Source organism: Thalassophryne amazonica, chromosome 2 (assembly GCF_902500255.1).
Source record: "Thalassophryne amazonica chromosome 2, fThaAma1.1, whole genome shotgun sequence".
In the NCBI taxonomy this organism is placed as follows: Eukaryota; Metazoa; Chordata; class Actinopteri; order Batrachoidiformes; family Batrachoididae; genus Thalassophryne; species Thalassophryne amazonica.
This window is the reverse complement of record NC_047104.1, coordinates 18,949,223-18,974,092: the sequence shown is the minus strand read 5'-3', so window position 1 is coordinate 18,974,092 and position 24,870 is coordinate 18,949,223. Positions and strand designations below refer to the sequence as shown.

The 24,870-nt window shown below is 45.2% G+C and overlaps 1 protein-coding gene across 1 annotated transcript in view; it reads left to right on the top strand.

Moving 5' to 3' along the window:
* aldh1a3 (aldehyde dehydrogenase 1 family, member A3) overlaps positions 1-24,870 on the top strand; it is a 196,393-nt gene that overhangs the window by 162,048 nt on the left and 9,475 nt on the right. The window contains exons 10-11 of the mRNA XM_034184024.1: positions 5,830-5,994; positions 20,314-20,471. Of these exons, the coding sequence (XP_034039915.1) occupies positions 5,830-5,994; positions 20,314-20,471 (323 nt within the window). The remainder of the gene's footprint in view (positions 1-5,829; positions 5,995-20,313; positions 20,472-24,870) is intronic.

Below are 24,870 nucleotides of genomic sequence, written 5' to 3'. Positions count from 1 at the left end.
ACAAACTGACCCACATCCAAAAAGTGTCAAGGTGTAGTCTGAAAACATCACACAGCAATCTCAGAACAGTCAAACTGGCAGGCCCATTCGCGCAGCTACCCTGAATGTTTTGAACGTGTAAAACAGTCGTGGTGCAGTCCAGGTGGGACACCCATCAAACAGCAGTCAATGTACAGTCTGAGCACAATCCCACTGCAATCTACATATTAGTATGGCATCATAACAGCATTCGGAACATTTGATTGTGGTCAGGCGAACCCTGAAATGGATCGGGCACATCAAATCCTGCCAACAAATCTTGTGCCATGTACATGCATGTCCACTGGATCCTGTTCAGGGAGCGTAAAGGAAATGTTGATATGCAACATGCATGTGGCACGCATCCATCATGTGAAGTGGACATGGACACTGCACAATCAAACCAAAAGCACTGTCTTTCACTGCGAGTCAGTGCATCATTGTGCACATTAGAGGCGCAGTGCCCGCAAAGCAGCTGAACGGGATGTCACCCTGTAATATACACATTATGACATGTTCACCATCTATTTCTGTCAGAGAAATGATGGTGGAACTATTCTGCCAGCCCATGACACCATAAATAAGCATGTAAACTCACCTCCGGTACAGGCCCAGGTGCATGTCAGCGCAGGTCGGACACCGGCCAGGTGCTGCAGCCTGTGGTTAAGTCCCTCTCTCCCCGGCTGTTACTTTTAATATTACTAGAAGCTATTGTGGCATTAAAACTTAAATTTGTTTTATTAGTAAATGTACCAGAGACAATACTGGAATTTATCTATCGGTTATCTGTAACTTCCGATACATTTTTGGGTGGCTTATTGTTTTATCTTTATCGAAGATAACTTTTCAGTTATCTGATTATCTGTTATCAAAGTAAATTTTTTTGGTTACCTGTGCCCACCACTGCAGGCGACATCCGGCGATGCACCGATGATCTGACTGGACACCACAGTGCGCAGCCCCTCCATGCACTCTGCGTGTGCAACACATTGCCCTCGTCGTGGTGTGTCTGTGAGCACAGTGCTGACAGTCCGTCATGTGCAGGACACACATGTCCATCCTGGCAGCGCAATGTCCTGCTCAGAGGTGAATGCGCGTGAGAAGTTGAGTGGATGAGCGAATCAGTGAGTGAGTGGGTGAATAAGTGAGTGACAGCACTTGGGCACATCCGTCTGGCAGTCTGAGCACTTTTTTTTTTAATGATTCTGGTGCAGTCTGACAGCAGGCATCTCTACATACTGTTGTCCAACAATGTTTGGGCTGCAGTCATGCAGGATCCGCCCACATTCTACATGATCATCCGGCAGTCATACACGGCTGTTCGACTGTCTGTCCCTCCCGACTGTGCCTCAAAGGTTGGGGTTTTATCCCATTCCATCTGATTCTGCTTGATTCCTGCTCATTCTTGCTATGTGTGATGGGGTCTTAAATACTGACACTGTCTATATTTCTGCAGATTTTTAGTTTTTGCTCATCTGGGTGCAGCCTTGGAGCAAAATTGGCTTTGATTTTTAAAAAATTCTGTCATATTTGTGCCTGCTGTCACATGTGAACTTGAACTGCAACAGAAAAACATCGATCAGTATTTCTCAAGCACAACATGAAGTCCTCAAATGTCTTGTCTTGCCCACAGATATTCATGGAGGAGTGAAGAAACCAGAAAATATTCACATTTAAGAAGCTGAAATTAGAAACTTTGGCAATTAATAAAAATTTAACTCAAAATTATTATTCCATTATGAAAATGGTTAGCAGTTAAGCCCACTGATCATTTTTGTAGCTCAGTGCAGTTTTTTAAAGTATGTTTGTAATACAAGCCAAAGTGTTAAGTTTTAGCAGCATCAAATTGAACCCAATGATACAGGCAGAAAATGAGCAGATGATAGGTGCAAAACAAGAAGATTTATTATAACCACAAAAACCCTCTGTGTTTTCAAAACAGCACACAATGTGGAATGAGACGTGAACAGCAAAAATACAGAGAACCATCAACAAGAAAAACTAACAGGAAGGACCACAGCAACAAAAAAACAAATGAAGAAGCAGGTGCTAAAGACAGAGGAACACAGTTACAGAGGAGCCAACTCACAGGGAACCACACGAAGGAACTGACAATAAGCAAGAAAAGGAAGAGGGCTTAAATGCAAAACGACTAATCAAAATGTGCACGAAATGCAGGAAACAAACACGCATGCAAACTAACAGAACACAAGGTGACAAAACTCACCAGACAACTGTCGGTGATAAATAATATAATGGACATCAAAGGGTGAATGGAAAATAAATCATCACAATAACCAAACACAACCACAGAAAAGGAGAAATCATAATTTTAAAAACTAACGTGAAATTTGGAAGTGAACAAAATGCAACAGCGTAAAAACTAATATGAAAACTAAACAAAAACAGGAGGTCATCAAAACACAAATCAGAAATAACTCAACAAAACCCAAAATCCAGAACTCAGAATAACCAGGGCTTACATCATCATGTAAGACACACAACAAAAAGACACAGAACACAAGGGCAGAAACAGAAGACTGAGACAGGCAGGGGATAACAAACACACACATAAACAGGACGCACAGAGACGGGACAGATTGTATCACAAACATACTGGACTTAAAACACAAACCATAACTACCTGGAGAGACTGACACACACACACACATAAAACATAAAGTAGTCACATAAAACTCATAACGTTTGTTTTTTTTTTTCTAGTTAACTTAATTTCATTTGTTCATCCATTCCTGCATTTAAGGGCTGAAACACATTTTAAAAAGTTAGGATGGGGGCAATTTATTGTAAATATAAGGATTAAATCATTACTTTTATAGCCAGTTTTCTTGAGACAAGTCAGAGGATGGATACGTGAACATTTCCAAGTCATTAAATATGTCTTGGACTTTATTTACATCAGTTATGAAGAAATACAAACGGTATAGTATTGTACAGTAAATCTGTCCGGAGCAGACAGTTCTCAAATACTAAGTGATTATACAAGGAGACTACTGAGGGAAGCCACCAAGACACGCAGACAAATCTGCAGGAGTGAAAGGCATCTGTGCCTGTGACTGGAGAAATTTGTGTTGCACCAGCACTCACAGCCTGATAGTGAAGTGGACAGAGAAGGATTTTCATACAACAAAACAAACTGAATCTAGTCTTGCATCTCTCACGTACCTTCTGGCAAATTGTAGCTGAAATTTCATATCTTCTTTTTAAGAAAATCCTTCTCTGTGCCACTCCACCATGAAGCAAAATTCAAAACTTGCACCGTGCACAATTTCTACAGGCACAGCTACAAATGGCTGTTAAATGCTTCTGGGTTTTCTGGGTGTCTTGACATTTTTCCTTGCTGGTCTCCTTGCACAGACAGTTTTTGAGAACTGCTTCCTCCAGACAGATTCACTACACAGTACCATACTGGTTGCATTTCTTCATAATTGATGTAAATAAAGCCCAAAACTTGTCATGTATCCATCCTCTGAGTAAGAACTGGCTGTAAAAGTGATGGTTTACTGTAAATTCATCAAAGGTTGCCAGTAACAGTTTCCAGCCTACATTTTATGTCAATATTTTTTGTTTCACTTCATGAAAGCATTTTCTTATTGTTGTCAAATAACTTTGGACATTTAAAAAATATTTTTGATTAAACAAAATTGCTTTGTTTGCATTTATTTCTGATCATATACTAAAATGTGTACATAAAATATAGTGGGACCAACAATTTTGTCAACGTGTGTAAATGATGAATGCAATAAAGAAATTGCAAAAGAAAGAGATATGTGATGCTTTTGTAAATGCATCATAATTTTATCTTAAACTTTTTTCTTTTTTTGCATCAATAATACATTATTTTATGATACTCTGAGAATTGTTGCGTCTTGGAGAGTTTGAGGCCATTAAGAATCTTATCAAGACCATGACTCAGAAAGGAAGCTATTACTTGTAAATGTGTTGGAGATGCACTGGGAACTGAAAACAGACTCAAATGCAATGAGGCAGGCTTAAAGGACAGAAAGGAAACAACGCACTCGCATTTGAGTGTGGGAGCTAAAGCAGTAAAATATGACACATTTGATGTAATTCCTTATACTTCTGGGAACAGAAACACATCACACTTTCTCTTTTTTTTTTTTTGGTGCAAATTACACGCAAACAAAGTGAAAATGCAAAGACAAAGTGGCGACGTGGTGGGAAAGTGGACGTGTTGCGGTTTGTTTATGACCTGGAGCTCAAACGTGTCGAGGCGGTTGTGCAGGTGAGAGAACGTAGCTACTCTGGTTAGCTGTGTAGGCTAACACTTACTGACATGACCTCTCACATTCACCTCGTCTTCCCTTTTCCACTGGAAACCGAAAAAACCTGCACTTTTCACGACTGCTTCAGTGATTGCAGCCGAAAACAATACACCATTTTCCTGTGTGAGGTGATGCTGTGCTTATGTTGCGTAATGGGAGCGGAGGTCCCCATAAGTGGTCAAATCACACAGGATTCAAACGAGACTGCGCTGCCCTATTGAAATAGTGCTGATGATGTGGAGACCAGGAGGCAAGCACGCTGGAGGACGGGCCACAGGTGCAGGAAGCCAGGTGAGCCAGTGGCGGCTGCAGACGGCAAGAGAGGAAAAAACCACAAGGACGAGCAAAACAGAGAATAATCCAAACACGGAGAAAAGACAAATGTGAGGCCAGGTCACCACTTCCATAGAGGGAATGATCTGGCGGCGTCCTCCTGTTCAGCCATGGCTTAAGTAGGACAGTGCTAAGTGATGCCACAGGTGCAGACAACAGAAACACAGAGGGGAGGGGAGGCACCACAGAGCCGGACCGATTCCTCAGACCACAACATCCTGTAAAACCTGATGTGCTGCACGTAAACCAAACCATTGCCATCAGAGTCACTGTCTGTGTCTGGATCACCAAGTTAATCAACTCAAAGCATAGAATTAATATTTATGTTTAAGAAAAGCCACAGCCATGATTTATTAGAATGTGACAGAATAATGAATGATTCCTCACCTGATCTCATGTGAGCAGGATAATCTGATACATATGACCAAAGAATTAAACATTAAACAGTTCATTATACATCATCTTATGGTCTCTTTTCATCTGTATTAGATTGCAAAACCTTTGTAGTGCACCACCTGTGGACTTAGAGGGTAATCACACGATGCAATCCCAAACGCGTTTGACCCCGAGTTTATGGGGGTTATATGGGATGGCACCACATTAAGCACTTGGTGGTACAAGTTTTCAGATGTGACGTCATCGGCATGTTGAAGATGTGACAAAAAAGTCAGTCAAAGCAAAATATCTGATTCCTGCAGAAAAATTGCAAACCAAGACCATATTAAAAACAACAAAAAAGCCAAATATCCTTAATAAAAGTGATTTCTGTTTCTAAAAATGAGTTCCGAAAGTAGTGTTTCTCAAAGTTTGCCAAAAGTTTTTTTTTTTTAACATAGGATCACTTAACAAATAAAAAACAAACTTGTGGACCAGTGGCCTTCCAAATAACCAAAAACAGTAAATTATGCATGAATTGAAATAGTAATTAAAATAACACATATATGCCACTGTTAGAATTTGAAGTCATTTTTAAATAGTTAGAGAAACACTGTTCAGTTAGAATATTCATTTAAAATGAAATATTTTATCAATATAGTCACGGACCACTAGGGTTGCTCATGGACCACCTGGATGAAGAAGGAAAAAAAAAGCTTCTCTGCAGTCCAGCTGTTTCCACAAATGGATTTATTTTTATTTATTTATTTGTTTTTTGTCTCTTTGTTGGTTTCAGATCAACCAGCAGCAGTTTGACAGAGTGCTGGAGCTGATAGAGAGCGGCAGAAAGGACGGAGCCCGGCTGGAGTTTGGAGGAGCAGCTGTGGGGGAGAAAAGCCTCTTCATTCAACCCACCATCTTCTCTCAGGTCCAAGACCACATGAGGATCGCCAAGGACGAGGTGACATCATCAGGCCAAAAAATCACTGACCCAGGGAGGGAGGGACAGAGCAGAGGTGCGGGTGTGTGTGTGTGTGTCGTCGTGATGGACAGGCTCCACTGTGAAAGCCTATGTGTTTGTTCAACACAATCACTAAGCGTAAGATGAACGTAAGTTGACTGTTTTGGCCTGAACAGTTTGAAGTGTTTTGCACACAATCTGAAACTTTGTCCAACTAGTTTGAAGTATTTTCTGATCCACGGTCACCATGCAGCTTCTTCATCTTGTTGTCTGAGGATATATGACCCTGTGACTGAGGATGTATGGGAGCATGTGCTGGTCTCACACATTACAGGATCCACCACACCACTGAACTGCCTCAGGTTCTGGATGGATACAACCTAGTTGGACAAAAGGTCCATCCCCACCTCTCGAAAGCAGACACCTATGTGCCGCACCCAGCAATATGTCCTTGGCCTTCTTCAGCCACTGGGGTCCTCAAAACTGAGGCTCATGCATGCTGGATCATGCACAGAGAAATGTGCCACATGGACAATGTTGAAGGTGATGCTCCCTCACAATGCAAGTGATACTCATCTTAGTCTCCCTAAGTAACCACTCATTTGATGCAAACTCATTCCAGTGATACCCAAAGACAGCAAGTACCGAAGACATCCAGTTGTCACCTTAAGTTATTGGTCAGCATCCAAGTCTCACAGCCAACCCTAAAACTCAGACCTTTGTTCTTCTGCAAAGATGTTGGCATCACCAAACACACCTGCCCAATAACAGGGTTTGCAAGATCTTCTCAGGCATCTCTGTCTCAAAGGCAGAGAACTCAGAGACATGCATGTCACTGCTGAGATGAGTGAATGTCTCTAAGTTCAGCTCTTTCACCACATACACTTCTGATGTAGAGTCCAGTAAGTCATTGAAAGCCTGGATCTTAGCCTTGATCCAGGACAAAACAAGACACTCACGTTCCTCACTCAGCTTCCCAAGCGCTGCAATCAGAGTATCCATTGATTCTGCAAAGATACCTGCGCATGAAAAACACATATGATCATGCTGATGCTGACCAAAAAAATCCTCTGGCTGAAATCATGATTCCCCCACACACAGGTACGGCAAATGCTGTGTGGAGCAGGAGCAGAAACTGAGTTCTGCTCCTGTTCTTTCAAGTCCAGACTTAAGACGCACTTTTTTTCCCTTTCATATGGCTAGCATACTGTTTTTTTTTACGCTTTTTACTCTTTTAATTTACGTTATTAGTAATTGAAGCAGGCCGCAGCCTCAACTTTACCTAAATTCTGGGTCTTTTAGTGAAGCTTAGGGCGATCACCTTAATATTTCTTCTGTTTTTCTTGTTGATTAATTCTGGCAAATTATACAGTATTTTTTTGTCTTTCTGATGCCTGATTCTGTTTTTTCTCTGTTTAAGGTGCGGCTCCATCCAGAGATAAGAGTTGTGTTGGTGTTGGCGATCCTCCTGTCCTGTGCACCAACAGCAATTCTTGTATATTCATCCGTGAATTGTTCTGTAAATTGTCTCTGTAATTTGTTTGTAGCATAGCCCAAGCAGAGGGTCACCCCTTTGAGTCTGGTCTGCTTGAGGTTTCTTCCTCAGAGGGAGTTTTTCCTTACCACTGTTGCTCTCTGGGTTGGTAAGGTTAGACCTTACCTGTGTGAAGCGCCTTGAGGCAACTCTGTTGTGATTTGGCGCTATATAAAGGAAAATAAATTTAAATTGAAAAATTCTGACAGTAGTGATCGCTGCAGAATCGGTGGTTGTCTTGGTGGTCGCACTTGAGAAACTGAGTAAGGAACCAGAAAGTCTGACTTTGTGATTGTCCTGTATCAAGATCCAAGCTTTCAATTAATTCCTGAACTTGGCTATTGGAATTGGAATGGCTTCTGTGTGAGGTGGATGAGTTGAACTTGCAGAGATATTCATTTGGTGATATTGTTTAGTGATAGTGCAGGAGAACAAAAGTCCAAATCTTTAGAATCCTGATGCATCCTGACTTAATATATGGTTGTGAAACCTGGATGCTGACCACTGATGTAAGGCATTGATCGGATGGATCCTTGGTTACAGTGGGAATGACTTTGTGCCAAAAGAACAGCTAGTCTGAAAAACTCAAACAGTATATCTATGCAAGCAATGTTGTTTATTTGAGAGAACTTCAATCAATCAATTTTATTTATATACCGCCAAATCACAACAAACAGTTGCCCCAAGGCGTTTTATATTATAAACGACCCCCTGTGAGCAAACACTTGGCGACAGTGGGAAGGAAAAACTCCCTTTTAACAGGAAGAAACCTCCAGCAGAACCAGGCTCAGGGAGGGGCAGTCTTCTGCTGGGACTGGTTGGGGCTGAGGGAGAGAACCAGGAAAAAGACATGCTGTAGAGGGGAGCAGAGATCAATCACTAATGATTAAATGCAGAGTGGTGCACACAGAGCAAAAAGAGAAACACTCAGTGCATCATGGGAACCCCCCAGCAGTCTAAGTCTATAGCAGCATAACTAAGGGATGGTTCAGGGTCACCTGATCCAGTCCTAACTATAAGCTTTAGCAAAAAGGAAAGTTTTAAGCCTAATCTTAAAAGTAGAGAGGGTGTCTGTCTCCCTGATCTGAATTGGGAGCTGGTTCCACAGGAGAGGAGCCTGAAAGCTGAAGGCTCTGCCTCCCATTCTACTCTTACAAACCCTAGGAACTACAAGTAAGCCTGCAGTCTGAGAGCGAAGCGCTCTATTGGGGTGATATGGTACTATGAGGTCCCTAAGATAAGATGGGACCTGATTATTCAAAACCTTATAAGTAAGAAGAAGAATTTTAAATTATATTCTAGAATTAACAGGAAGCCAGTGAAGAGAGGCCAATATGGGTGAGATATGCTCTCTCCTTCTAGTCCCCGTCAGTACTCTAGCTGCAGCATTTTGAATTAACTGAAGGCTTTTCAGGGAACTTTTAGGACAACCTGATAATAATGAATTACAATAGTCCAGCCTAGAGGAAATAAATGCATGAATTACTTTTTCAGCATCACTCTGAGACAAGACCTTTCTAATTTTAGAGATATTGCGTAAATGCAAAAAAGCAGTCCTACATATTTGTTTAATATGCGCTTTGAATGACATATCCTGATCAGAAATGACTCCAAGATTTCTCACAGTATTACTAGAGGTCAGGGTAATGCCATCCAGAGTAAGGATCTGGTTAGACACCATGTTTCTAAGATTTGTGGGGCCAAGTACAATAACTTCAGTTTTATCTGAGTTTAAAAGCAGGAAATTAGAGGTCATCCATGTCTTTATGTCTGTAAGACAATCCTGCAGTTTAGCTAATTGGTGTGTGTCATCTGGCTTCATGGATAGATAAAGCTGGGTATCATCTGCGTAACAATGAAAATTTAAGCAATGCCGTCTAATAATACTGCCTAAGGGAAGCATGTATAAAGTGAATAAAATTGGTCCTAGCACAGAACCTTGTGGAACTCCATAATTAACCTTAGTCTGTGAAGAAGATTCCCCATTTACATGAACAAATTGTAATCTATTAGATAAATATGATTCAAACCACCGCAGCGCAGTGCCTTTAATACCTATGGCATGCTCTAATCTCTGTAATAAAATTTTATGGTCAACAGTATCAAAAGCAGCACTGAGGTCTAACAGAACAAGCACAGAGATGAGTCCACTGTCTGAGGCCATAAGATCATTTGTAACCTTCACTAATGCTGTTTCTGTTCTATGATGAATTCTAAAACCTGACTGAAACTCTTCAAATAGACCATTCCTCTGCAGATGATCAGTTAGCTGTTTTACAACTACCCTTTCAAGAATTTTTGAGAGAAAAGGAAGGTTGGAGATTGGCCTATAATTAACTAAGATAGCTTGGTCAAGTGATGGCTTTTTAAGTAATGGTTTAATTACTGCCACCTTAAAAGCCTGTGGTACATAGCCAACTAATAAAGATAGATTGATCATATTTAAGATCGAAGCATTAAATAATGGTAGGGCTTCCTTGAGCAGCCTGGTAGGAATGGGGTCTAATAGACATGTTGATGGTTTGGATGAAGTAACTAATGAAAATAACTCAGACAGAACAATCGGAGAGGAAGAGTCTAACCAAATACCGGCATCACTGAAAGCAGCCAAAGATAACGATACGCCTTTGGGATGGTTATGAGTAATTTTTTCTCTAATAGTTAAAATTTTATTAGCAAAGAAAGTCATGAAGTCATTACTAGTTAAAGTTAAAGGAATACTCGGCTCAATAGCGCTCTGACTCTTTGTCAGCCTGGCTACAGTGCTGAAAAGAAACCTGGGGTTCTTATTTTCTTCAATTAGTGATGAGTAGTAAGATGTCCTAGCTTTATGGAGGGCTTTTTTATAGAGCAACAGACTCTTTTTCCAGGCTAAGTGAAGATCTTCTAAATTAGTGAGACGCCATTTCCTCTCCAATTTACGGGTTATCTGCTTTAAGCTGCGAGGTTGTGAGTTATACCACGGAGTCAGGCACTTCTGATTTAAAGCTCTCTTTTTCAGAGGAGCTACAGCATCCAAAGTTGTCTTCAATGAGGATGTAAAACTATTGACGAGATACTCTATCTCACTTACAGAGTTTAGGTAGCTACTCTGCACTGTGTTGGTATATGGCATTAGAGAACATAAAGAAGGAATCATATCCTTAAACCTAGTTACAGCACTTTCTGAAAGACTTCTACTGTAATGAAACTTATTCCCCACCGCTGGGTAGTCCATCAGAGTAAATGTAAATGTTAAGAAATGATCAGACAGAAGGGAGTTTTCAGGGAATACTGTTAAGTCTTTAATTTCCATACCATAAGTCAGAACAAGATCTAAGATATGATTAAAGTGGTGGGTGGACTCATTTACATTTTGAGCAAAGCCAATTGAGTCTAATTGTTGTGAAAGTGTTGGAACACGGACCCACAACAGGGGGCGCAATGAACGGACAATGGAGAAAGTAAATAACAAGATTTACTACTGAACAAGCAAGAGTAATACAACAAACACAATTTAGGGTCGAATCCGCTGGTGTCGTGTGGGCAGGCTCGAAGGTAGGAGACGTCCGTCTCAGTCGAACCGGAACCACCCAGATCTCCTCTGCCACCGAACCCTGGAAATACTGGAACCGCCAAGTCCCGACTTCCCAGGTGGCCACTGCCTCCGCTCGTCGGATCCGGTACTGCTGGCAGGAGAGAGCAACAACACACAGGAGTGGATGAACGCACCCAGTTACAGAGAGGGGAGAAGCCGCCTCCACCTCTTGACAAAGTTCAGCAGGAAGGTGAGTACTTATCCAAGGAATAAGGTTCTTAGTAGTCACCAGTCCTGAAAAACGGTTTTGACAGTCTTAGTTAATAATGCAAAGTATACCTGCAGAGAATACTACCTTGGTCTTAGGTGATATCTCGGCACTGAGGTGGAGACGCCGTCCTCCTGATATACCTCGGTGCTGAGTGGAAACAGCTGTGTTTGGTGATGGGTGACAGCTGTCACCCAGATTACTCCCATGATGCGGCAGCGCCCTCTGGTGCCTGGAGCCCGCACTCCAGGCAGGGCGCCCTCTGGTGGTGGTGGGCCAGCAGTACCTCCTCTTCAGCGGCCCACACAACAGGACCCCCCCCTCAACGGGCGCCTCCTGGCGCACAACCGGGCTTATCCGGATGGCGACGGTAGAAGTCGGCCAGGAGGGCCGGGTCCAGGATGAAGCCCTTCTTCACCCAGGAGTGCTCCTCGGGGCCGTACCCCTCCCAGTCCACCAGATACTGAAAACCCCGGCCCATCCGACGGACGTCAAGGAGCCGGCGGACAGTCCAAGCCGGTGCTCCGTCGATGATCCGGGCAGGAGGCGGTGCCGGACCCGGGGTGCAGAGGGGTGAGGTGCGAAGAGGCTTGATCCGGGAAACATGGAAAACTGGATGGATCCGCAGTGAGGCCGGAAGCTGGAGCCTCACTGCGGCGGGGTTGATGACTTTGAGGATTTTATATGGTCCGATGTATCGTTCTTGCAGTTTAGGAGAGGTAACCTGTAGGGGAATGTCCTTGGTGGATAACCAGACCTCCTGCCCAGGACGATACTTGGGAGCCGGGGCCCGTCGCCGGTCTGCATGTTTCTTCGGCCTCGTCTGGGCCTGCAACAAAGCAGAGCGGGCGGCCCGCCACACCCGACGGCACTTCCGTAGGTGGGCCTGGACCGAGGGCACACCGACCTCTCCCTCAACCACCAGAAACAAGGGGGGCTGATACCCCAAGCACGCCTCAAACGGGGAGAGGCCGGTGGCTGATGACACTTGGCTGTTGTGGGCGTACTCGATCCAGGCCAGATGGGTACTCCAGGCCGTCGGGTGCGCGGCTGTCACACAGCGAAGTGTCTGCTCCAGTTCTTGATTCGCCCGCTCTGCCTGCCCGTTGGTCTGGGGGTGGTACCCAGACGAGAGGCTGACCATGGCCCCCAGTTCCCGGCAGAAACTCCTCCAGACATGTGAGGTGAACTGGGGACCGCGATCGGAGACGATGTCTGATGGTATGCCATGCAGACGGACGACGTGGTGGACCAGGAGGTCCGCTGTCTCCTGGGCCGTAGGGAGCTTCGGGAGGGCCACGAAGTGGGCCGCCTTGGAGAAACGGTCCACTATCGTGAAGATGACAGTGTTTCCCTGGGACGGCGGGAGACCCGTGACGAAGTCCAGGCCGATGTGGGACCAGGGGCGATGAGGCACGGGCAATGGCTGTAGTTGCCCTGAGGTTTTTCTATGATCTGCCTTGCCCCTGGCACAGGTGGTACAGGCCTGGATGTAGTCCCGGACGTCGGTCTCCAGGGATGCCCACCAGAAGCGTTGCCGGACGACTGCCACGGTCCTTCGCACCCCTGGGTGACAGGAGAGCTTAGAACCGTGACAGAAGTCCAGGACTGCAGCCCTAGCTTCTGGTGGGACGTATAGTCTGTTTTTTGGTCCGTTTCCGGGGTCCGGGACACGGGTCAGGGCCTCCCGGACGGTCTTCTCCACGTCCCAGGTGAGGGCGGCCACGATAGCGGACTCCGGGATGATGGGATCCGGGGGATCCGACGGTTCCGTTTTGACCTCATCTTCGTGCACCCGGGACAATGCATCCGATCTCTGATTCTTGGTCCCGGGGCAGTAGGTAATCCGGAAGTCAAAACGGCCAAAGAACAGTGACCAGCGGGCTTGCCTGGGGTTCAGACGCTTGGCGGTTCTGATGTACTCCAGGTTCCGATGGTCAGTGAAAACCGTGAATGGCACGGCTGTTCCCTCCAACAGATGTCTCCACTCTTCGAGGGCCTCTTTCACAGCAAGGAGTTCCCGATTGCCGACGTCATAATTCCGCTCAGCGGGGGTCAACCTGCGAGAAAAATAGGCACACGGGTGAAGGACCTTATCGGTCTTCCCGCTCTGGGAGAGCACCGCTCCTATCCCTGAGTCCGAGGCATCCACTTCAACCACCAACTGGCGGCTAGGATCGGGCTGCACCAGAACTGGTGCAGACGAGAAGCGCCGTTTCAACTCCTTGAACGCGGCCTCGCACCGGTCCGACCAGGTGAAGGGAACTTTTGGAGAGGTCAGGGCTGTCAGGGGGCTAACTACCTGACTGTAGCCCTTAATGAACCTCCTGTAGAAATTTGCAAAGCCGAGGAACTGTTGCAGCTTCCTACGGCTTGTAGGTTGGGGCCAATCTCTCACCGCCGCAACCTTGGCCGGGTCCGGGGCGACGGAGTTAGAGGAGATGATAAACCCCAGGAAGGACAAAGAAGTGCGGTGGAACTCACACTTCTCGCCCTTCACAAACAGCCGGTTCTCCAACAACCGCTGCAGAACCTGACGGACATGCCGGACATGAGTCTCAGGATCCGGGGAAAAGATGAGTATATCGTCCAGATATACGAAGACGAACCGGTGCAGGAAGTCCCGCAAGACATCGTTTACCAACGCTTGGAAAGTCGCGGGAGCGTTAGTGAGACCGAACGGCATGACCAGGTACTCAAAATGACCTAAGGGGGTGTTAAATGCCGTCTTCCATTCGTCTCCCTTCCGAATCCGAACCAAATGATACGCATTCCTAAGATCCAGCTTGGTGAACATTTTGGCTCCATGCAAGGGAGTGAACACTGAATCCAACAAGGGCAACGGGTATCGGTTGCGAACCGTGATCTCGTTCAACCCCCTGTAATCAATGCATGGACGAAGCCCGCCATCTTTTTTACCCACAAAAAAGAAACCTGCGCCCATCGGTGAGGTGGAATTCCGGATCAATCCGGCAGCTAATGAGTCCCGGATGTAGGTCTCCATTGATTCGCGTTCCGGCCGTGAGAGGTTGTACAGCCTACTGGACGGGAACTCACTGCCTGGAACCAAATCGATGGCACAATCATACGGGCGGTGGGGAGGAAGCGTGAGAGCCAGATCCTTGCTGAACACGTCAGCGAGGTCATGGTACTCCGCTGGCACCGCCTTCAGATTGGGCGGGACTCGGACCTCCTCTTTAGCTTGGGAGCCGGAAGGAACCGAGGAACCGAGACACTCCCGATGGCAGGTTTCGCTCCACTGAACCACTACCCCGGACGGCCAATCAATCCGGGGATTGTGTTTAAGCATCCATGGAAACCCTAAAACCACACGGGAGGTGGCCTTAGTCACGAAGAACTCGATCACCTCCCGGTGGTTACCTGACACCACCAGAGTTACTGGAGGTGTCTTGTGCGTAATTGGTGGGAGTAGGGAGCCATCTAGTGCCCGAACCTGCACAGGCGGGGTAAGAGCCACCAGAGGGAGCCCTATCTCCCTGGCCCATCTACTGTCAAGCAGATTCCCCTCAGAGCCCGTGTCCACCAGTGCTGGGGCCTTCAGGGTTGAATCCTCAAACAGGATCGTGACTGGGAGTCGTGTAGCAATGTGGGTGTGTCCCACGTGAATGTTTTGACCCACCCCTGGCCCAGTCTCTAGGGGCGGGCATTTGGCGTTTGACCGCTCGGGGCAGTCTCTCACATGGTGCTCTATTGAACCACAAACAAGACACGCTCCGTGGGTCCATCTCCTCTGTGCATCTGGTGCCCTAAATGTTGCCCTACTCGTGTCCCTAGCTTCGTCAGTAGGGGGAGCTGTGACCCCACGGAGCGCAGGGGCTGTGGAGCGTGGGGAAGGCGGTGCTCGATCGGAACCGGAAGGGAGAGGGACGACGCGTGCCTGGCCACGCCCTTCGCCTCGTTCCCGACGGCGTTCTTCTAACCGGTTGTCGAGTCGTATGACTAGATCGATGAGCCCGTCTAAGTCCCGCGGTTCGTCCTTCGCCACCAGATGCTCTTTTAGGACCAGTGACAGTCCGTTTACAAAGGCGGCGCGGAGGGCAGTGCTATTCCAGCCGGATCTCGCCGCCGCGATGCGGAAGGCGACTGCATAGGCAGCTGCGCTCCGACGCCCCTGTCTCATTGACAGTAGCGCGGTTGAAGCGGACTCTCCTCTGTTGGGATGGTCGAACACCGTTCTGAGCTCCCGTACAAACCCAACGTACGTATGAAGGAGCCGTGAGTTCTGCTCCCAGAGCGCTGTAGCCCAAGCGCGTGCCTCCCCGCGAAGCAGATTTATTACATAAGCTACTTTGCTAGCATCAGTCGCGTACATTACGGGACGCTGTGCGAAGACGAGCGAACACTGCATCAGAAAATCCGCGCACGTCTCCACACAGCCTCCGTACGGTTCTGGAGGGCTTATGTATGCTTCTGGGGACGAAGGAAGGGACCGTTGAACGACCAGTGGAACGTCACTTTCACGCGCAGGGTCCTCGGGAGGGAGAGCCGCAGCGGCGCCCGAAGGGCGCGCCTCCACTTGTGCGGCGAGAGCCTCCACCCTGCGGTTTAGGAGAACGTATTGCTCGGTCATTGAATCGATCCGAGAGGTGAAAGCGGTGAGGATCCGCTGCAACTCGCCGATTACCCCTCCCGAAGCCTCCGCCGCGTCTTGGTCTTCCATTGGCCGTTCAACAGCCGGTTGACGCCCCTCGGGGTCCATGACGCTGGCCGAGATATCCTGTTGTGAAAGTGTTGGAACACGGACCCACAACAGGGGGCGCAATGAACGGACAATGGAGAAAGTAAATAACAAGATTTACTACTGAACAAGCAAGAGTAATACAACAAACACAATTTAGGGTCGAATCCGCTGGTGTCGTGTGGGCAGGCTCGAAGGTAGGAGACGTCCGTCTCAGTCGAACCGGAACCACCCAGATCTCCTCTGCCACCGAACCCTGGAAATACTGGAACCGCCAAGTCCCGACTTCCCAGGTGGCCACTGCCTCCGCTCGTCGGATCCGGTACTGCTGGCAGGAGAGAGCAACAACACACAGGAGTGGATGAACGCACCCAGTTACAGAGAGGGGAGAAGCCGCCTCCACCTCTTGACAAAGTTCAGCAGGAAGGTGAGTACTTATCCAAGGAATAAGGTTCTTAGTAGTCACCAGTCCTGAAAAACGGTTTTGACAGTCTTAGTTAATAATGCAAAGTATACCTGCAGAGAATACTACCTTGGTCTTAGGTGATATCTCGGCACTGAGGTGGAGACGCCGTCCTCCTGATATACCTCGGTGCTGAGTGGAAACAGCTGTGTTTGGTGATGGGTGACAGCTGTCACCCAGATTACTCCCATGATGCGGCAGCGCCCTCTGGTGCCTGGAGCCCTGCACTCCAGGCAGGGCGCCCTCTGGTGGTGGTGGGCCAGCAGTACCTCCTCTTCAGCGGCCCACACAACACTAATAATAGATTAAATGCAGTGTTGAGGCTGTCATTCTCAGCATCTATGTGGATGTTAAAATCGCCCACTATAATTATCTTATCTGAGCTAAGCACTAAGTCAGACAAATGGTCTGAAAATTCACAGAGAAACTCACAGTAATGACCAGGTGGACGATAGATAATAACAAATAAAACTGGTTTTTGGGACTTCCAATTTGGATGGATTGATTGATTAATTAATAAGCTGGAGTGGAAGATTGCTGCTAATCCTCCTCCTCGACCTGTGCTTCGAGCATTCTGACAGTTAGTGTGACTCGGGGGTGTTGACTCATTTAAACTAACATAATCATCCTGTTGTAACCAGGTTTCTGTAAGGCAGAATAAATCAATATGTTGATCAATTATTATATCATTTACTAACAGGGACTTAGAAGAGAGAGACCTAATGTTTAATAGACCACATTTAACTGTTTTAGTCTGTGGTGCAGTTGAAGGTGCTATATTATTTTTTCTTTTTGAATTTTTATGCTTAAATAGATTTTTATTGGTGGTCTGGGAGCAGGCACCGTCTCTACGGGGATGGGGTAATGAGGGGATGGCAGGGGGAGAGAAGCTGCAGAGAGGTGTGTAAGACTACAACTCTGCTTCCTGGTCCCAACCCTGGATAGTCACAGTTTGGAGGATTTAAGAAAATTGGCCAGATTTCTAGAAATGAGAGCTGCTCCATCCAAAGTGGGATGGATGCCGTCTCTCCTAACAAGACCAGGTTTTCCTCAGAAGCTTTGCCAATTATCTATGAAGCCCATCTCATTTTTTGGACACCACTCAGACAGCCAGCAATTCAAGGAGAACATGCGGCTAAACATGTCACTCCCGGTCCGATTGGGGAGGGGCCCAGAGAAAACTACAGAGTCCGACATTGTTTTTGCAAAGTTACACACCGATTCAATGTTAATTTTAGTGACCTCCGATTGGCGTAACCGGGTGTCATTACTGCCGACGTGAATTACAATCTTACCAAATTTACACTTAGCCTTAGCCAGCAGTTTCAAATTTCCTTCAATGTCGCCTGCTCTGGCCCCCGGAAGACAACTGACTATGGTTGCTGGTGTCGCTAACTTCACATTTCTCAAAACAGAGTCGCCAATAACCAGAGTTTGATCCTCGGCGGATGTGTCGTCGAGTGGGGAAAAACGGTTAGAGACGTGAACGGGTTGGCGGTGTACACGGGGCTTCTGTTTAGAACTACGCTTCCTCCTCAGTCACCCAGTCGGCCTGCTTTCCCGGCTGCTCGGGATCTGCCAGAGGGAAACTAACGGCGGCTAAGCTACCTTGGTCCGCACTGACTACAGGGGTCTGGCTAGCTGTAGAATTTTCCACGGTGCGGGGCCGAGTCTCCAATTCGCCTGGCCTCCAAAGCTACGAATAAGCTACACTTATTACAAGTACCATTACTGCTAAAGGAGGCCGAGGAATAACTAAACATTTCACACCCAGAGCAGAAAAGTGCAGGAGAGACAAGAGAAGCTGCCATGCTAAACCGGCTAAGAGCTAGTAGCTGCGCTAAGCTAGCGGATTCCTAAAGACACACAAAGTGAATAATGTGTAAATAATTTAGAGGTCATTCAGCAGAGGGAGTGCTTTAGTTAAGGCACGTGAAGATTACACTGTGAAACAAATCGTTATCTAGGTAACTAGATCAATCTAACTGCGCAGATTAAACAGCTAACAGATACAGCAAAACACCGCTGTGCTCCGGAACAGGAAGTGATACAATACCGCAGTGAGAGCCAACCACCAGTAGAGGCAAGCCTCTTCAGCCACAACATTTTGGGCATGTGACTCATTTTTCTGAGGATAATCCAGGACATAGGTGGATCAAGTGTTGTGTAACTACTGAAAGCCAGGGGGCGCTCACATTTCATTTGATTGTGGCAGATAAATGGTTACTTTCAAAAGGTTCAGATGGACTGGATGTCTGCCTAGGTGACACATGACACAACCCTCCCTTGGCATTTTGGCTGCTAGTTTTCTGTTTAAGTTGTCATTATAGCAAACATCAGTCATTCTGGTTGACTGATGTCTTCTTTGTTGTCTGTCTGAGAACCTACCTGGGGATCAGGGGCTGGACTGGCTATGCTAAGTGGATGACAATTGAGAGCATAGGAGATAAGGTGCCACTAGAACTAGGAAGTCCCCCTACTGCTTTTCAGGCAGAAGCAGAAGAGTGCCTCGGAGCCTGGGTTCATGTCAGGAGTTGGTTATAGTCAGTGGCGTGTCTGAGGGATCCATCCATCATCCATCTAGGACAGGATGCGTGGAGTCTATAGGGAAGCTGTTTGAGATCCAGAGTGCCTATGGGGTGACCGTTATCACATGGAGAGGTGATGGTCAAGTGGTTAAAGCAGTGGACTTGTGACCAGAGGGTCCTTGGTTCAAAACCCTGGCAGAATGGAAAATCACAAAGTTGAGCACATTAGATGCCATCAGTATGAGTGTATCTCTGTGAATGTGAGGCATCGCTGTAAAGTGCTTTGAATGTGAAAGCACTTTATAAATGACAGTCTATTTACCATCAAATCCACATCGAAGAGAGAAAAGATATCCTTATAAGCTGTTTCATGTAATCCACATTACTTACTGGATTTACCAAAGAATGTTAAATACTTAACATTATTGCATTACACAGATGTCATTAACTTACTAACTTAAAACCATTTTAATGCTGGAATTATGAAAAAGGGTAGCACAGTGACTTAGTGGTTAGTGGATCTTATCTGATCGGGCCCACCATCTCCATGGTGAATTTTATTTGCCATCTGGAGCGAGGCTTAGGTTTCCTACAGTGAGGAGCAACAGATATAAGCACTCCTTTGTACCTGTGGCTATCTCTGTTCTGAATGCTGACCAGAGGAGACAAGCAGGTACTTAGGGTTGATGGCAAATCGCGTTAGGTAACTCGGTTCCATTTCCATCGATTCAGGCCTGTACTGTGTCCTCCTTGTGTACTGAATGTCTGGTGTGTTTTTCTTTTTCTTTTCTTTTCTTTTCTTTTTATTTTGTACTTTTCTGTATACTCATTGCTGTACAGCTCGTTGCTCCTTTAGAGACACTGAATAAATAAAGTGAAAGCATTGTTGCCTCACAGCAAGAAGGTCATGGGATCGATTCCTATGTGGGGCATTTCTGTGTGGAGTTTGCATGTTCTCCCCGTGTTTGTGTGATGCGCCGGCTTCCTCCCACATCCAAACATATGCAGTGAACAATAACAAGTAAATGTTTTGTGTGTGAATGTGTTTGTTGTGGCCCTAGTGTTCTGTACCCTGTACCTATGACTGATAAGCTCCAGCCCCGGGATCCTTGATTGGAGTAAGTAGGTATGTAGGTATAGAAACTGAATGGATGAATGAATGGTTTGAATAAATTGCTTTGTCAAACTGTAAGCTGGTTTAAGTCCATCAGGTTGCAGCGTCACAGAGATGAAAAAAAGATGCAGCGTAAGAAACAGGCCGCTCCAGGGGCACTTTGCTAATAGTGCTTGTTTTGTGTGTCTGCTGACAGATCTTTGGTCCAGTCCAGTGTCTGTTGAGCTTTAAGACCCAGCAGGAGGTCATATTGAGGGCCAACAGCTCCAAGTACGGCCTCGTGTCTGCCATCTTCACCACGAACCTGGACCGCGCCCTGGACGTCTCTGCAGCACTGAAGACAGGGACCGTCTGGTGAGATGCTCACAGTCACTGCCTACTTCCAAAAAGAATGTGCAGGGTCAGACACAATGACACAGTGGGTCATGTGATTAAAAAAAAAAAAAAAAGCCTAAAAGCAATATTACATCCAAGTGGGAAACATTCCCACAGCACTTTTGTTTGGGAAGGTGTTGACCTGGAGCAGACGCAGGCTGGTTACCAGAGCATCCTCTGTTCAATTTGCCAATCAGAGCAGTTTCATTAATTTATCGCTGAGTTGCTGCAGGTGTGTGGTTAAACACCTGGCCTGGCCAAAATTATTATTTGAATGTGCGTCTAAAAAGCACTTTAAGAATCTGCATCAGATAGGAATGGGTTTGAAACATTTACTCGTTATTGTTCACTGAAGGATTGAACCTCACGACTAGTGTGTTGCCTGTGGGGATCCATGGCCTCTAGATTGGGTAGTGTTTACAAAAGAGGTAGCTGACATTTTTCAAGGGTGGCAGTAAATTATGCAAAGTTTACATAATGAGTTGAAATGGCATGTGAGTCCATAATGTTTTTAGAACCTTAGAGCTCAAGAGTTTTTAGAGAAACAACTCAACTCTTTTACAGGTGAGCCCCGTTAACTGGTGCGAGTTGAGGTCCACAGAATTGGACTGCGAGTTATTGAAGTTGACCAAAAAACTTCAAATCAGCTTAACTTACCATATTATAATAGTTTCAGCCATTTGAAGCGTGATGATTTCTTCATCTGGAGTGAGTTTGGAAACTTTTCCTTCCTCCTCCGGCTGCTGCAGGTCAGCGATGAGGGCGGACGATTCTGTGCGGAAGATCCCTGATGATTCAGTTTTTGGATGTGACTCTTAGATCCTTAGTGCAGGTTCAGAATGGGCTGGAATTTATTCACGTGCCAGCCACACACATGCATGGGTGCAATTTGGTGGGGGATACGGGGGACATGTCCCCCCCACCTTTTCAACCAGGGGGGACAGAATATGGTATGTCCCCCCCCCCACCTTCTGACATATATGTGTGTACTTGAAACATGCTATGTCAGTCTTATGTGCAAACCATGTCAGAATAGTATCTTTGTTTCTGTAAGTTTGTATTTTTAGCAGCATTGACTTGTTTACAACACCTGTTTCTTGTTTGTCACATTCGGAATTTTCTGGGACTGCATTTGCCCAAATTTGAAACCAGAAATACAACCCCTGGCAAAAATTATGGAATCACCGGCCTCGGAGGATGTTCATTCAGTTGTTTAATTTTGTAGAAAAAAAAGCAGATCACAGACATGACACAAAACTAAAGTCATTTCAAATGGCAACTTTCTGGCTTTAAGAAACACTATAAGAAATCAGGAAAAAAAAAATTGTGGCAGTCAGTAACGGTTACTTTTTTAGGCCAAGCAGAGGAAAAAAATATGGAATCACTCAATTCTGAGGAAAAAAATTATGGAATCATGAAAAAGAAAAGAATGCTCCAACACATCACTAGTATTTTGTTGCACCACCTCTGGCTTTTATAACAGCTTGCAGTCTCTGAGGCATGGACTTGAGTGACAAACAGTACTCTTCAATCTGGCTCCAACTTTCTCTGATTGCTGTTGCCAGATCAGCTTTGCAGGTTGGAGCCTTGTCATGGACCATTTTCTTCAACTTCCACCAAAGATTTTCAATTGGATTAAGATCCGGACTATTTGCAGGCCATGACATTGACCCTATGTGTCTTTTTTGCAAGGAATGTTTTCACAGTTTTTGCTCTATGGCAAGATGCATTATCATCTTGAAAAATGATTTCATCATCCCCAAACATCCTTTCAATTGATGGGATAAGAAAAGTGTCCAAAATATCAACATAAACTTGTGCATTTATTGATGATGTAATGACAGCCATCTCCCCAGTGCCTTTACCTGACATGCAGCCCCATATCATCAATGACTGTGGAAATTTACATGTTCTCTTCAGGCAGTCATCTTTATAAATCTCATTGGAACGGCACCAAACAAAAATTCCAGCATCATCACCTTGCCCAATGCAGATTCGAGATTCATCACTGAATATGACTTTCATCCACAGTTCATGATTGCTTTTCCTTAGCCCATTGTAACCTTGTTTTTTTCTGTTTAGGTGTTAATGATGGCTTTTGTTTAGCTTTTCTGTATGTAAATCCCATTTCCTTTAGGTGGTTTCTTACAGTTCGGTCACAGACATTGACTCCAGTGTCCTCCCATTCGTTCCTCATTTGTTTTGTTGTGCATTTTCGATTTTTGAGACATATTGCTTTAAGTTTTCTGTCTTGATGCTTTGATGTCTTCCTTGGTCTACCAGTATGTTAGCCTTTAAGAACCTTCCCATGTTTGTATTTGGTCCAGAGTTTAGACACAGCTGACTGTGAACAACCAACATCTTTTGCAACATTGCGTGATGATTTACCCTCTTTTAAGAGTTTGATAATCCTCTCCTTTGTTTCAATTGACATCTCTTGTGTTGGAGCCATGATTCATGTCAGTCCACTTGGTACAACAGCTCTCCAAGGTGTGATCACTCCTTTTTAGATGCAGACTAACGAGCAGATCAGATTTGATGCAGGTGTTAGTTTTGAGGATGAAAATTTACAGGGTGATTCCATAATTTATTCCTCAGAATTGAGTGAGTCCATATTTTTTTTTCCCTGTGCTTGGTCTTAAAAAGTAACCGTTACTGACTGCCACAATTTGTTTTCCTGACTTCTTATAGTGTTTCTTAAAGCCAGAAAGTTGCCATTTGAAATGATTTTAGTTTTGTCATGTCTGATCTGCTTTTTTTCTACAAAATTAAACAACTGAATGAACATCTCCAAGGCCGGTGATTCCATAATTATTGGCAGGGGTTGTAGTTGCCTCTAGGGCAGGGGTGGGACACTGCAGGTTTTCCTTGCAACCAATCACCTCAGCAGGTGGGTTGCTGGTGAGCGTCCTTGAACATAAACACCTGGTTGTCAATGAAATCACCTGTTGAAACACCTGAACATTAATGAAATCACCTGCTGAGGTGATTGGTAGCAAGGAAAACCTGCAGTGCTTCGGCCCTTCATGGCACATGATTGCCCACCCGTGCTCTAGGGACTAGTGTCTACACAAAAGTATCAATGGACCATATGCTAATTTACTAAATTCTGAAAGTTAGAAAAGGAAATCAGAAAAGCTATCTGGGACCTCAGAAAGCCCATCTGCAATTATTGCTTGATCTCCAAAATCAGTCTATGCAAGTGAAATTATGTTCAGTATGAGTGTTGCCATTAGTGCCACTTTGAAAATTAAATTCATGATAATTAATTTATCTTAAACTTATGATCTGTTGTTTTTTTTCAAACTTATGCAGTAACAAATCTTGAGAAAAAAAATACAGTATGCAATAGCTAATAATTATTAAGAGCCTGTTCTTTCATATTTATGAATACATTTTACCACATTGCAGTTGTTTTTTTAATGAAAACTCAGCCTATTATTCTTTTTGAGTTCTACACATGTGGTGATACCTTATTTACACCAGGATGTTAATAAAATCAATGCTGGCTATTCTCAGAATAAAGTACTTATATCCACAGTTTCAAATTGTATAAGTCAAATGGTGTCCACTTTATGGTCTTCTCAAAACATTAAAATTACTGTTCTGGATGCTCAGAATGCATCCGAGCTTATCTAGAAACTGTTGGCTTCTGGGGCCTAAAGCGGCCCCCAGACCCCCGGCTTATGGCCTTCGGACCTACGGGCCTCACACTTTGTCCCCCTCAATTTCTAGTTCTAAATTGCACCCTTGCACACACGCCTGCCACACGAATCGTCAGGAATCTTCTGCTCAGAATCTTCTGCCCTCATCGCTGACCTGTAGCAGCAGGAGGAGGAAGTAGAAAGAAAGAAGTAGAAGAAATCTTAACGGGCTCACCTGTATTTCCTGTTAATTACTTCATTTTTGAATGTTAATTTACTGTCTTAATGTATTTAGAAATTGTTTAGGTTCTTGTTATCATATACACACTATTATTGTTATTATCATCATGATTGTAATAATAATAATTATTATTATTATTGTTTATATTACTTCTATTTTCTCATTACCCGAGGCCATCAAAATATGGCCGTCGGGTATTGCGAAGGCTTTGTGTCTGTCCATCTATCTGTGCTCAGTCCACTCCTATTGCTGCCAGGGTCTTCAGATTCACAGGGAACATTCTTGGGAGACAGACCTTGGACAAGTTCAAAGATAGCTAACCTTGACTTATTTTAAGAAGTCAAAAGGTCACATTCTCTTTCCTATTTTTAAGCTATAAATCATGCAAATCCACTTTTTTTTTGGGGGGGGGGGGGGTGACAGCCAATGAAAGTAGAGACACCATGATGTCACTACTGTTTTTGTCCGTTAGCTTTTATTTGTTTGATCGGCG